Source organism: Zosterops lateralis (assembly GCF_965231275.1).
Source record: "Zosterops lateralis genome assembly, chromosome: 3".
Classification (NCBI taxonomy): domain Eukaryota; kingdom Metazoa; phylum Chordata; class Aves; order Passeriformes; family Zosteropidae; genus Zosterops; species Zosterops lateralis.
In genome coordinates this window covers 49306652-49320296 of record NC_139764.1, presented here as the reverse complement: position 1 = coordinate 49320296, position 13645 = coordinate 49306652, and the positions used below count along the sequence as shown (strand labels likewise).

Below are 13645 nucleotides of genomic sequence, written 5' to 3'. Positions count from 1 at the left end.
CAAAAAGCAGTGAGCCTTCAATTTTGCTGCATGTTAAACAAAAGCTATTGAAAAACTGTTGTGGTTTGAAAGCAAAACGAGTGAGAAGCTCCAAGTCAGAGATATAATTTAATAAGAAGAAAGGTAAAAAGGTAAAACCAAAATAAAATAAATGCAATAACACAAAGGATCACTGACAAGGTCAGAATACAACCTGAGCAGGATGGTGGAAGCAGTCCAGGTGAAGTGCTCTTCCTGAAGCAGTGATCTCACAGAAAGGTCTGGGAGCTCTGGTCCTCTGGGAATCCAGTGGATAAGTGCCCTTGCACTGTCCCACATACCAGCTTATATCCAGGTGAGAATGCTTGGCTCCTCCCCCTGGGCAGAGCATCTCACAATAGCATGAGAAGTGTGAAATGGGTCCTTGATGGCCCATTAACAGAGATAACCCCTGGAGGGAGTTACCTGTGACTCATGGGCAGGAGACACCCCAAAGGCGTTAATGGGCCATTAGCAGAAGACACTCCAAAGGCCATTAGCAGAAAAGGCAGGGGGCTTGGGAAAACACTAGCCCACCTGGTTTCAACAGTTCATGAAGATGGTGATAGAATAAATACTTTGTGTACATCCTACACTGCAACCCAGGACAAAAACTTACATAAATTTCCTAACATTAGTAAATGTTAGACTACAGACACACATTCTCCATTCCAACAAAGAGCAAATCAGGAAAAAAAGCCTGGACAGCTTGAAGGAACAAGCATTTCCTGAAAAACTCAGACACAAAAAGAATGCCTACAAAGGGTGGAAGCAGGGACATGTAGCCTGAGAGGAATACAGAGAAATTTGATATTGTTTGAGCAGCCAAGGATCAGGTTAAGAAAGCTAGAGTACCTGATAGAATTAAATCTGACCAGGGATGTCAAGGGCATCATGAAAAGCTTTTGTAAGTACATGGTGATAAAAGGGAGACTAGGGAAAATGTGCACCTTCTCTGGAAGGAAATGGGAGACCTGGTTGTCCAGGACATTAGAAGGCTGAGGTATTTGACAGCCTTTATGCCTTAGTCTTCGACAAGTGCTCCAGCCACACCACCCAAGTCACAGGAGGCAAAGGCAGGGATTGGGAGAATCAAAACCCACCCACTGTAGAAGATCAGGTTTGAGGCAGTCTGAGAAACCTGAACATGCACAAGTCCATGGGGCCTGAAGAGTTACATCCGTGGGTTCCCACTGACTGGAAAAGGGAAATAAACCCCAAGTTTTTAAAAAGGGAATAAGGAAGACCTAAATTCCCTTTTAAAAAGGGAATAAGGAAACTAAAGATAAGTCAGTCCCACCTCTATGCTGACTGTGATAATGGAACAGGTCCTCTTTGAAACTGTGGTAATGCACATGGAAAATAATGAGGTGATTGGTGACAGCAGACATGGCAACACTAAAGGCAAATCATGCCTAGCAAATCTGCTGGCCTTCTGTGACAGGGTTACAACAGTGGCAGATAAGGGAAGAGTGACTGACAAGGCCAGCTTGGATAAAGCCTTGAGCAACTTGGTCTAGGGGGAGATGTCCCTGCTCATGTTAGTGGGGATGCAGCTTTTAAGTCTCTCCCTAACTCCAACCATTCTATGATGATGATTTAGAATTTTCATTCATACCATTTAAAGTAATCTAGTGATTAAATTCTGAAAAAATGCTTCATCCTGGGGAAGAATTTTCTTATGGCTTTATTTTATTTGCAAAATTATTTTGTTGCTCAAGTCTCAACTGTGCTGTTTAAAAGTGCAGGAAGAAGAATTATAATGGTTTTGCAGCTGCTGCTCAGAGTTAGTAGCTCATTAACAGAACTCAGGAATACAATCCTTGATTTTGCATTTCTGTATGACTAATAATGTAGTCAGAATCTTTATAATCATGTGGAGAGGTAAGGCAAAACTCAAATTAGTTTTTAGTAAACAGACTCAGAGTTGCATAATCATACACTTCATTAACCAAATAATTATTTTCTGTAACAGTTATTATCCAGTGGGATTTTCAGATGACCACTTTTTTTTTCTTTTCCCTACACTTTTTTAAGAGTTCAGCCTCCACTAGTAGCTTGGTGCTCTTTGAGGGAAAGGGAATAGCTACCTATGCTAAAAGGGAGTGGAAGTCACAGGTACTTTTCTTACAACAACCTCAATTGCAAATGCTGCAGCTACATTTCACATTTGGACTGACAGAAGGAGGTCAGTGTCCTTCATCTATTTCAGCTACCCTGAAAGTGTTGGCACAGATGTTAGTGCTTTAGAGAAGATAGCTACAAGACTGTCAGCATATTGTCTACATTTTGCCAGAAATATACACAAAATGCACAGTCTGGCAGCTGACCCACCTCCAAGGGAAGTGTTAGGGCAGGCCTAAGTTAGGAAGAGTGTCAGGGTGGATCTAATACATCAGCTCAGCGCATCAGCTGCTGAGCTCTGGTGATGGTCAACATTGGAGAAAGATCCTGACTCCAGAAACTTCCTTGGCAGAAAGGCTGTTAAAAAGCTTATCTCTGAAAATTACTTTGCCTTGGACTAAATTGAATTTGGTAAAATTGTTTTGATCTGTTCTTTTAAATATCTCTCCAGTAATTATTTCTGATATTTTACTCTGATACTTCATCTTGCCTTCAGCAAAGACTTCTACTTTAAAATTTAAATGATGATTCATTTTCATTATTGAAGTGGTTTTATTTATATACTAGCTTTATAATTTACTAGTTCACTTTGGCACCAATATGAATCCAACCACTTTCACAGCTGTTTATTCTCTTGAAGCTGGTCTGGGATGGAGTTTATTTTTCAGAAAATCTTTTTCCTCAGTCTATGTATGTTTGTAACATTTTGTGTGTATGAATACACAATATTATATATATTTCGTATATGCTATTTGTATTTACATATGATTACATAATATTTTAGTATGTGCTAGTCACAACCAGTGTTGTTAAATTCATTTAACAAATACCCATTTTCAATGTAAGCTGCTTCAAGGCTTTCTGCACTGAGATGAAGAATAAACTGCTTCTTTTCTTTCCAGGTACTCCCAACCTCTGCATGAAGAAATAGCTTTGCATAAGCATCTCAAACATAAGAACATTGTCCAGTATTTAGGTTCACTTAGTGAAAATGGCTTCATCAAAATATTCATGGAACAAGTGCCAGGTGGTAAGTTTTGGGGGAGACTGGTTTGGTGGTTGATAGGTTTGTTTGGTTTTTTCCTTAATAGGGCCATGAGACATATTTCATACAGGTGTAGTATTCTATAGTGTCTCTGAAATCAGTAGGGAAAACTGTGTCTTCAAACTGCTTGAGGAGTTAGATATGGTGTACTACAGATAAACCACAGATTACTGCTATAGCAGGTGAGCTCCTTTTACCTACAGATCAGTGGTTGACTGACCCTGGCTGGCTCCCAGGTGCCCACCAAAGGTACTCTGCTCCTCAGCTGGATAGGGGAGAGAAAATGCAACACAAGGCTTATGGGATAAGGTCAGGAAGAGATCACTCATCAGTTACCATCACAGGCAAAATGGACTTGACTTGAGGAGACTTATTTAATTCATTGTCAGCCCAATCAGAGTAGGGTAATGAGAAATAAAGCCAAATCTTAGAAACATGTTTCCCCTACCCCTCCCTTCTTCCTGGGCTTAAATTCACTTAGGATTTTCTCTGCCTTCTCGTACCAGTGGTGCAGGGACATGGGGAGTGTGGTCAGTTAATCGATATTGTCACTCCTTCCTCCTCAAGGGGAGGACTCCTCACTTCCTTACCCTGCTCCAGCACAGATGGGGTCCCTTCCAAGAGAGACAGTCCTCCATGAACTTCTCCAATGTGAGCCCTTCTCATAGGCTTCAGTTCTTCACAAACTGCCCAGGAGATACTGAGAGTCTCTCTTTAATTACGTAGGCCAGTGGTCATGCAAGTAAGCATTTGACTAGAGAGGACTTTGGTTATAGATGAAATGCCTGCGCTTGGATTGCTATTGATGCTTGTTGTTACTTTTTTCCTTTGGGGGAGAAAGCAGAATTGAATGGGATTTTTATTCTCACTTTTTGCTCTCCAAAATTATAGGCAGCCTTTCTGCTCTTCTACGATCAAAATGGGGACCATTAAAAAATAATGAGCAGACAATTGGCTTTTACACCAAGCAGATTCTTGAAGGATTAAAATACCTCCACGATAATCAAATAGTGCATCGAGACATAAAGGTAAGAATTTGCAGAGAATTAAGCCTGATAGTATTATTCATGTAACTGCATAGCCATTTATTTGTCCTGTCATTTAAAACCTTTTTTTTTTTTCTGAAATCTCTCTGCTATTCTGAATCATGGTTTAGGTAGGTGAATCATTGTTGATTTCAATTTGCACCAATAAAATATGTTTGGAGGTTTTTTTATTCTAGGAAAACTCACATATAGCAACTTAATATGTGATAAAGTAGATACTTCTTTTTCTGTTTTCAAAGACATGACTGAACTTTCATAAAATCTGATTGAAGTGAAGAGGATTGTGGATGGGATAATTAGCAAGTTCTTTTCCAAGAAGATTGCAGATGAAAAAGTGTTTGGCTTGTTTTTTTAAAAAAAGCCTTTTTTCATCTTTTAGTATTCTTTAACTGAATTCCTTCTGGTAAGAGGGGAAATTCACTTTGAGATGAAGTTAATGGGATTGCATAAGGCAGGAGCATTATTGATTTCTTTTTCATCTCCTCTTTTAAGAAGTCACTCAGTTGAGAGTGCATTGTAGAAACAGGTTATGCAAAAAGTCTTAGATGAGGGGTCTGCAGAGAAAAATAATTGCTCTGCATGTTCTTTTCCTCAGGGTGATAACGTGCTTATCAACACATACAGTGGAGTGTTAAAGATTTCGGACTTTGGAACTTCAAAGAGGCTTGCAGGAATCAATCCTTGTACTGAAACCTTCACTGGTATGTTCCTAGAGGAGATTTTCTTATCCTTACTCGAACTCTGTGTGTAGGGTCAGAATCCACAGATGCTGAACTTTCATTGACTTCAAATCAATATAAAAGGTTACTGGAAGAATAACTTTCAGATATTTAATCTTAAGCTATACACTGTACTTGTATGCACTGTTCAAAGAGAATGCTGTTTTGGATGTTCCACTTGTGACATCAAAGTCCTCTACAACAGAAGAGCTGTGTCTCTCCTGTGCTTTATTTGAGTCTATCTCCTTTGTGTACATGGCTTTTTCATCTTGCTGATCTTTTCCTTTCATGATTGGCTTGGACATCTGGACTTCATCTCCAGAACCTGTCATTCAGTTGCTCCTCCTGCTTGATAATTTGATTTGGGTGTTAAATCATGCAGTGGCACTGCATTAAATAATTATGTAAAATGAGAAGTGACTGTTATTTTAATTCCATCCTTTGCTCTTCCATTGCTTCTGTAAAAAGAACAGAATGCAGGATGATGTGTCAGATTGATTCCCTTACTTCAGAAGAAAATGTTCATGTCACCTACTCTTTTAGGTTAAAATTTCAGGTTTCTTTTCCTTTTCCTCTCTGTGTCCAATTCAGAGTGCTTTCCCATATTTTAGTCCTAAGATATAAAACAATAAATGAAAGCTATCTCTGATCCAAAGCTCATAGAAGCATTTAATAATTGTCATTGACATTGAAAAGTGATCTCCAGATCAGTAGATGATACCAAATGCTTTTAGCACAAGTAAGATCTTGAGTAGTATTTTGAGTTTTACATAGAATGCATGTGGAAATTTTTGAATAATAAAAGGGTATTTTTTTAACTCTTCTGATGTTACTCAGTTCTCAGTCATTTTGTTCCTCTTGTCTTTTAGCTATTTGCAGCATTATTACACCTAAATAAACAAAATTGAATATGTTTATAACAGGTACCCTGCAGTATATGGCACCAGAGATCATAGACAAAGGGCCACGTGGGTATGGGAAGGCTGCAGACATCTGGTCTTTGGGATGCACAATCATTGAGATGGCTACAGGGAAACCCCCCTTTTATGAACTGGGAGAACCACAAGCAGCCATGTTTAAGGTCAGACATCTTCCTTGTACAGCTCAGAATTGTATTTCTTAACAGGAAATCTGATGACTGTTTTGGAGAAGCTGGAATTAGAGGTTGCAAGAAAGGGAGATAAAGGAAGTGCTTGGATTTTGAGGATGTTAAAAACAATCATCTGATTCAGCTGAGAGGGAGTGCTGTGTATTTTTTAACAGATTAGTAGAGATAGCAGCTATTCAGCAGCCTGAGTGTTTAAGAAAAAAACAACACCAACACCAAACTGAGAAAAAGAAGCCATTTTCTGCTTTGCGAAGAGCCTCTGCTTGCAGCTGTGGGTTTTTTTAAATGTAATTATTTATGCAGTTTGTAATAGTTTGGGGTTTTTTTCTCTGAATTAATAAACTGGTTGTATAAAGTTAATATTCAAACCTGAGAATGATATACCACTTCTGCTATCTAAACAGTTTTTGATATTGTCTGGGGGAAGAACAGTTTAGGCCATTGTTTTTCCCTTTATTTGTCTCAGGTGGGAATGTTTAAAATACACCCAGAAATTCCTGAATCCATGTCTGCAGAAGCCAAGGCTTTTATATTGCGCTGCTTTGAACCAGATCCTGATAAACGAGCTTTTGCTCATGAGCTACTTATAGATGAATTCTTGAAGGTTTCGAGCAAGAAAAGAAAGTCTCCTTCAAAGCTCTCAGGTAAGCATTGCTAAATTCAGTCTGGAAGTTTCCTCTTGCCCATGGCACTGTTTCCTGAAACTGCTGATTTAGACTTAAGGATGAACACAGCGGATCTCCATCCCCTGTGAATGCTCAGTTATAGCCTTCTGTACCAGCAGCTTACTGCAGAAACACTGTTGTAGCAGAATTCTGTTACCATGTTGTCACAGAAGCCACTTTATATAAATATTTCTAATAAGATTTCTTAAAGTCTGTTTGTGATTTTGTGAAGTGTTTATGGTTGTTGGATTTTTGTTTCATTTTTTCCCTCTTTTTTTATTTTGCATGTGTTTTCATGGAAAGAATATTTATATAGAGTATATTTTGTGTAAGGTTAGAACATGCTATTAAAAGTGGAGTTTTCTGCATAAGCAAAATAATCTTTGTCCCACAACAAATGTGCATACACAGCATTATTTTTGTTTCATGCAATTTCATTTTCAGGAAATGTTCATTTCCTATAGTGTTCCAAATTACAGAAAGTAGCAAAGGAGTTTTGAGAGCAGCGATAGCATATTCTATTATGTGTCGATATATACTTCAGAAAATATGTTCTGTATAATTTTAGCATGGTATTTAAAGAAAGAAAAATATCAGGTAAAGGAGATGATAGGAGATGATAGTCGATGATCACTTTTAATGTGGTTTCCACCCCCTCAGAATAAAATTAAATTGCAATAAATTACACTTTTGGAGACTGCAACCAGGAGAATTGAGATAGTCCATAAAAATGGGAAGTTACCATTTAGATTATGCTTAGTTTCTCAGTTAATTTCAGCATATTTACCTTTCTTTTTTTCTTTTCTTTTTTCACACAGTCCTTTCAGCCAACACAAACGGTGAGTTTTAACCTACTTCTCCATCAAAAACATACCTGTGTAGATACTGTAGTTATCACTTATTCTGGTATCATTTGTCAACAATAAAAGGTTGGAAAGAGAAGTGGTGACAATTGTGAAAATAAGTGTTAGGAATATATTATTCATTGTGTATATCTGAACAGCTGTTTTTAATCCTAGCAGACTATGGCTTAATTATCCAGGCAAGTGGGTGATACAGGCTTGAAGGGCTGTGCTGTCATTTATGGGGACATTTGGTGGAAACCAATGGCTGTTTCATAGCAGCCACAGAGCCAAGGTTTGTGGAGAATAACATAGATTTTTATTAGACTAAACTCTATAACTGACAAACCAGAATGCATTTGAGACCCCTTGTCAGACCAGGATGCAGGATACTCATCTATTTCAGGAAATTAACTGGGAGAGTGTGGGAGGGAACTGAGCATACACATAGTTACCTTCATGCTGAATTGGTATCAAAGTACATTTTGAAATGTGTGCATGTGAAATAGATATGAGCAGTTTCCCGCAGTGCTAATGTGTGCTCTGGATTTAAAACTGAAAGTTCTGACTTAACTGCATGTTTATTAGCATTAGTCAACTATTATGAATTAATTAAACTTGTACAAATTAATCTGAAGAAATGTATCTTATATATGTTATAGTGTGTATACTTATATGTAGTGTATAGAAGATAGATATATTTATATATATATTTTATACACCCATAAAATTAAGATCTCAGAAGGTGCTTGGACAACTTACCCTAAAGAAACATTTTCCTACTGCTGGAAGTCTCAATAGGAGATGCATGTTCATTTCAGTGTTGAAGTTCTGTGAGCGAACTCTCAAGAAGCCAAACATTACCATCTTTCAGGAATAAAAGCATACCTGAAAGATAACTCTATCCCAGATAAAAAAGCTTTTGGAGTTTGTTCCAATATTTTGTGTTGGTGTGTGGGAAGGCTGGAGCTTTTCTGTCTCCTTTGAAAAAATAATCTTCACTTCAAAACTCTGATGGTATTATTAAATTCTAATTTCTGAATATTCCTATACAAATAGAGTATCTTCGGAGCATATCCTTACCTGTCCCTGTTCTGGTGGAAGATACAAGTAGCAGCAGTGAATATGGTTCTGTCTCACCGGATACAGAATTAAAAATTGATCCATTCTCTTTCAAAACAAGAGCCAAATCCTGTGGAGAAAAAGATGGGAAGGGAATCCGGTCCCTTTTTCTGAGGTAAAGAGCTACCTGACATTTTTGTTACACAGTAGATTAGAAATACTGCATCAGGATGGCTTTTATACTATTTCTTTTCACTGTGTCTTTCTTTCAGCATCCCAGATGAACATTTTGAGGATCACAGTGCACCTCCTTCACCTGAAGAAAAAGATTCTGGGTTTTTCATGCTGAAGAAAGATAGTGAAAGGAGAGCCACCCTCCACAGAATATTAACTGAGGACCAGGAGCAGGTGGTGAGGAACCTGATGGAAGCTTTGACTCAGGTAATTTCAGAGGACAGCAAGAATTTTGTGGAATTGTAAGACTTCTGTACGGTTACCTGGAAGTCTTGAAATTAAACATGGTAGAGCAATTAGAAATCAAGTTTGATTAAACTAGAAAGCATACACCATGTAAGCTTTCACACTTACTGTTTTATTTGGGCTATTAAAAATGGGGTTTGAAAATGTCCATGATACATTACATATGCCTTTTTTTGTTTGTAATTAATATGTATATACCTGGGTATTAGTACTGGCAAGACAACAGAAAAACATGTTTTTATGATACTCTTATTTTGCCAGTGTTTTTCAAATTTGACTGAGTCAGGCCTACTCATAAGGTAGATCATTTCCAGGAGTGCATTATCTTGACCCTCTTTTAAAGTTCTGTGTTCTGGCTGACTGGTTTGACAGAGGGAGGTTTAGGTCATTTGGCCTGCTCTGCCCTTACGTTAGGCTATTGTGTAGAAAAAAGGGATACACCATTGCCTCCTGGCCAACTGCCTTTACAGGGGAAAGAGGGGGCTAGGGAGAAAATAAATTGCAACTATTCAGTGCAGTTGGGAGCATGCATGTTTGCTACAGCAAACAACAAAATAATTGCAGGATGACCTTTTGGCACTCCTTTGTGGGGATGATTCATTATGATGATGTATCAGTTCAGGACAACACTGAAGAAATAACAGGTCATGACCACACTGCTAAGTGTTGCGACACTGTAATTGGATGACAGGTTTTTTTGTTCTTGTTTGTGTGTGTGTTAGTAGTTAATTGATTCACTTCATTCTCAAGGCAAGGTATTGCTGGTCTAAAATATTTGTATAAAACATGGCGACTCAGCTTCTAAAGATACCAATTTTTAGAAACTGATGCAAACCAATATGATTATTATGTATGTACTACTGTAACTGGAAATTGGTGCCATGCAAATAAAAACAGCTTCTAACTCTTGAGAGGGGGGAGAGAGTAACCCACAGTTATCTTGGTAACTATAGGAAAAGTTAAAAGATAAGGCAGTGAGAAAGATACTTGTGATCTATGCTCTGTCAAGAAAAAAAAAGCTGTCAAGAGTGTTGCTGTAACAGACACAGTTTTTGTGTATGCAAGTAATAATCAGTGATCGTGACAGGCTGAAACTCAATCACAAATCCCAGAGAGTGTGCTCAGTGTTTCATGCCTTTCTCAGCTGGGGCTGGAACAGCCTGAGAGGGAAGCAGAGACACAGAATTTTAGAGCCAAAGAGTTCAAGGCTTATGTTCATGTGACTGGCTGCCCTTCAAAAGGATGCAGAGCTCTGAATCCCAAAAACTATTTTCTCTCTTGAGAAATGCAAGAAATCACTAATAGAACAAGACTGACTTGCTTGTTAGGCCTCATCAGGATTTAGGATTTCATAGAGTTTTTCTCTTCACAAACTTTTCACAAGAAAGGTTTCAGCAAAATCATTGGGTATGAGGGCTAGGGGAGAAGAATGCCCTCACAAAATGGGTCACCGTTTATAATTACCAAGTCATACTGCTCATCCTGTCCCCATAGTGCCTTGATGGACTTGGATCTTCTAGTCCAGGGTTACAGTGTACATTTACCTAGCTGCTCCAATGGCTTTTTAATTATTTACCTGAAAAGAAGATTGGCTACTGCAGAATAGTGAGAGATCCACTTCTGCGTAGAAAATCATCAGGTGAATTCTTCAGAGCAGATCAAGATCAGAGTATCTTTTATCTCAGGTGGATGTTTTAGTCAGTGGTATCTTTGACTGCTCTAGAACTTTTGCTTTTTTTTTTGAAGCTTCTTTCTCAATCAAATTATCTTTGTTTCATCCTCATCAGAATTAATTGACTATAGTTAAAACCTAAGTGTTACTGTTAAACAAGAGTTCTTAGTGTCTGGCCAGCCATAACATTCATGGCATAAAACCAGCAAATGCAATAGAACCAAACACCATGTGTCTTTTTATTACGGAAATCAATGTTGGATATCCTTAGTCTACAGAAAAATTTACTTTACTTCCTTCAGAATAAGCATCTAATACTTCATCTTCAACTACAGCTCTGGCTTAATTTAAGGTCTGGCTTTGAAACTTGCATTCAATTGGCATAACTTTACTTATGATAGCAAATACAGTGCTCTCCTTAGGTTGGTTATTCTGATGAATGCTTTTGAGCTTTACACTACTTTAGTAGCTCATGCAAAAATACAAAAGCTTTTAAAAATAGGCAAATGAATATTTATACTAGAAAGGTGAGAGCTTTGTAGACCTGCTTTAAGAACAGCTAAGTGTAGAAGTTCTGTATTAAGGGAAATAAAGAAATTATATAAGAAACAACCAGTCCCTTTGTGAGCCTCCTGCATAACTTTGACTAATCCCTTCTTTTAAATGCTGCTGTAAGACTTTGAAGATTGTCTCTGAAAGGCACACAGAAATTAGAAGCACTGCAAAGTATGCATGTGTTTGCAATTATGAGTAATTTTTAGTATCCAGTGCACAGTACATTTATTTATTCATATCTTTTTATTGCTGTACAAAGACACATGCACACTACAGTATGCACTACATTCTTCAGCAGCTGGTGTAAACAGACCCAGCTACTTATTCACCAAGTTCCTACTTGTGTCACCAAGGAGCTCAGCCCCAGAGCTCTGTGCAACATAAGCTGCACTTATGCTGCCACCAGTACCTCCCTCACCTGCAGCTGCACCTTTCCCTTAACCTTAGCAGCAGAGTTTCTGAAAACCCATATTGACAACTGACATTACTGGCTGAAGTCCTTCTGGATGTATGTTTCAAAAGATGACTATCAAAGCTATTTCTTTTCCTCTCTCTTCTGCTAGGGAGCTGAAGAACCCAAGCTAAAATGGGAACATATCACAACACTCGTTTCCAGCCTCAGAGAGTTTGTACGGTCCACTGATCGCAAAATCATCGCAACCACGCTGTCAAAATTGAAGCTGGAGTTGGACTTTGACAGCCATGGGATCAGTCAAGTGCAGCTTGTGCTGTTTGGTTTTCAAGATGCTGTAAGTTGTCATTTTTACTAGGAAATTTGTGCATCTAAACTGAAAAAACCTAAACAAACCAGGACCAAAGACAATTTGTTTAACTTCCACACAAAGTTGATGCAACAACAATATTTGAGGGCTTTAAAGCTGTAACAGCAAAATCTGAACCCACAGCAGTGACTTTGCCTTGTGATTCTTTGGCAGGACACAGGCCCTGAGCACTACTGAGATTTTGCTAATTAAAGATGTAGGAGGTTCAGGATAATTGTGTGAATATTGTGTCATAATAGTAAGGCAGGAAAACCTTTTTCTAAGATCTCATTTTGGATAGTTTTCTGGGAAATACAATCAGCAATGAACATCAGGTCTATCCTACATAAATGCAGATGTCTTAAACTTCTCTTACAAACTAATGCATTGCATACTGTAATACTGTAATACTGTATTGAATTCTTATTTTAGTATTTTTGATTAGCAGCAGATTTCTCCCAAACTAGAAATTTTTATTTAAATTTATAATAAGCAGGATAAAGAGGAATTAAATTTGTTACTTTTCTACCAATAATAAATGGAAGATTTATCATTTCCTGCATTGAGCAACCAAACACATGCAGGAGTAGCCTTTAAATAGCTAGTTTATGAACAGCAAATGTTTTCTTAAGGTATGTATTTAAGTGTTAGTTCACAAGCAGTTAGGCTTAATGATTAAGATGAATAATGAACATGGGAGGGTGCAGCTGTGCTGAGAATCACTTGTCCAGGCTGAAGTCATGCAGGTAAAATGAAGTGACAATTCAGGTAGGTATTTGAGGTAGATGACTCTTTTAGAAATTAAACCTGGGGCACTCAGACAAGTAGAAGAGCTGTCAGGAAGGATGGCATAGCATATGAACTGTTGCATAGACTACACTAACAAGAATTAGATGCTTTTATGAAAAAAAAAAAAAGAAGTGTTAAATCTTTCTACAAATCAAAAGTTTCTTCTTTGATTCTTTTGAGTATGCTTTCAGCTCTCTTTATTAACTTCATGTTAATATTCTTTTGACACTGGAAGAGAAGAAGCAAGCATACAAGGTCAAGAAAACAATGGAGGGAGTAATACTACAAATACTTGTATTGTTGTTCTGATAGAGATGTTGCTGGGCATCACTTGTTTGGCAGTAATTTCCTGGGTTGTATTCTTATCAGTAAAAGATTTACTTTCTGTTAACTTCATCATTACAAGCTGGTGTTTTTTAACCAATATCTCTTTCATTACTATCTATTATTTAGCCAAATCTACAGGAAGTTAAAAGAAAAACCTTGCTTTATATGTCCTCAATCCTAATTATTTTGGCCATACAATAGATTTCTATAGTACTACACTGAAATCCAGGACAGTATCAAGACCTCAGATGATGCAAAGACTGAAGTACTGCTAAAAGTGAGGAAAAGTAGTTCCCTTGCTCTGGGGGCTTAATAGGATCATCTTATGTTATCTTATTATCTTAGTGTTTAATAATCACAACGTCCTTATCAGACCAATCAAGAAAAAGTAACTTTGTGATGTAATATAAACAATTAAATCACATTACTATG

The 13645-nt window shown here is 37.7% G+C and overlaps 1 protein-coding gene across 2 annotated transcripts in view; it reads left to right on the top strand.

The window, feature by feature from the left end:
- MAP3K5 (mitogen-activated protein kinase kinase kinase 5) overlaps window positions 1–13645 on the top strand; it is a gene marked incomplete at its 5' end in the record, with an annotated part of 100853 nt that overhangs the window by 74297 nt on the left and 12911 nt on the right. For both annotated transcript variants that reach the window (XM_083856422.1, XM_083856423.1), the window contains 9 exons: window positions 3045–3172; window positions 4079–4215; window positions 4829–4934; window positions 5876–6033; window positions 6527–6704; window positions 7544–7564; window positions 8627–8804; window positions 8902–9070; window positions 11900–12085. In XM_083856422.1, coding sequence (XP_083712548.1) covers window positions 3045–3172; window positions 4079–4215; window positions 4829–4934; window positions 5876–6033; window positions 6527–6704; window positions 7544–7564; window positions 8627–8804; window positions 8902–9070; window positions 11900–12085 — 1261 coding nt within the window. The remainder of the gene's footprint in view (window positions 1–3044; window positions 3173–4078; window positions 4216–4828; window positions 4935–5875; window positions 6034–6526; window positions 6705–7543; window positions 7565–8626; window positions 8805–8901; window positions 9071–11899; window positions 12086–13645) is intronic.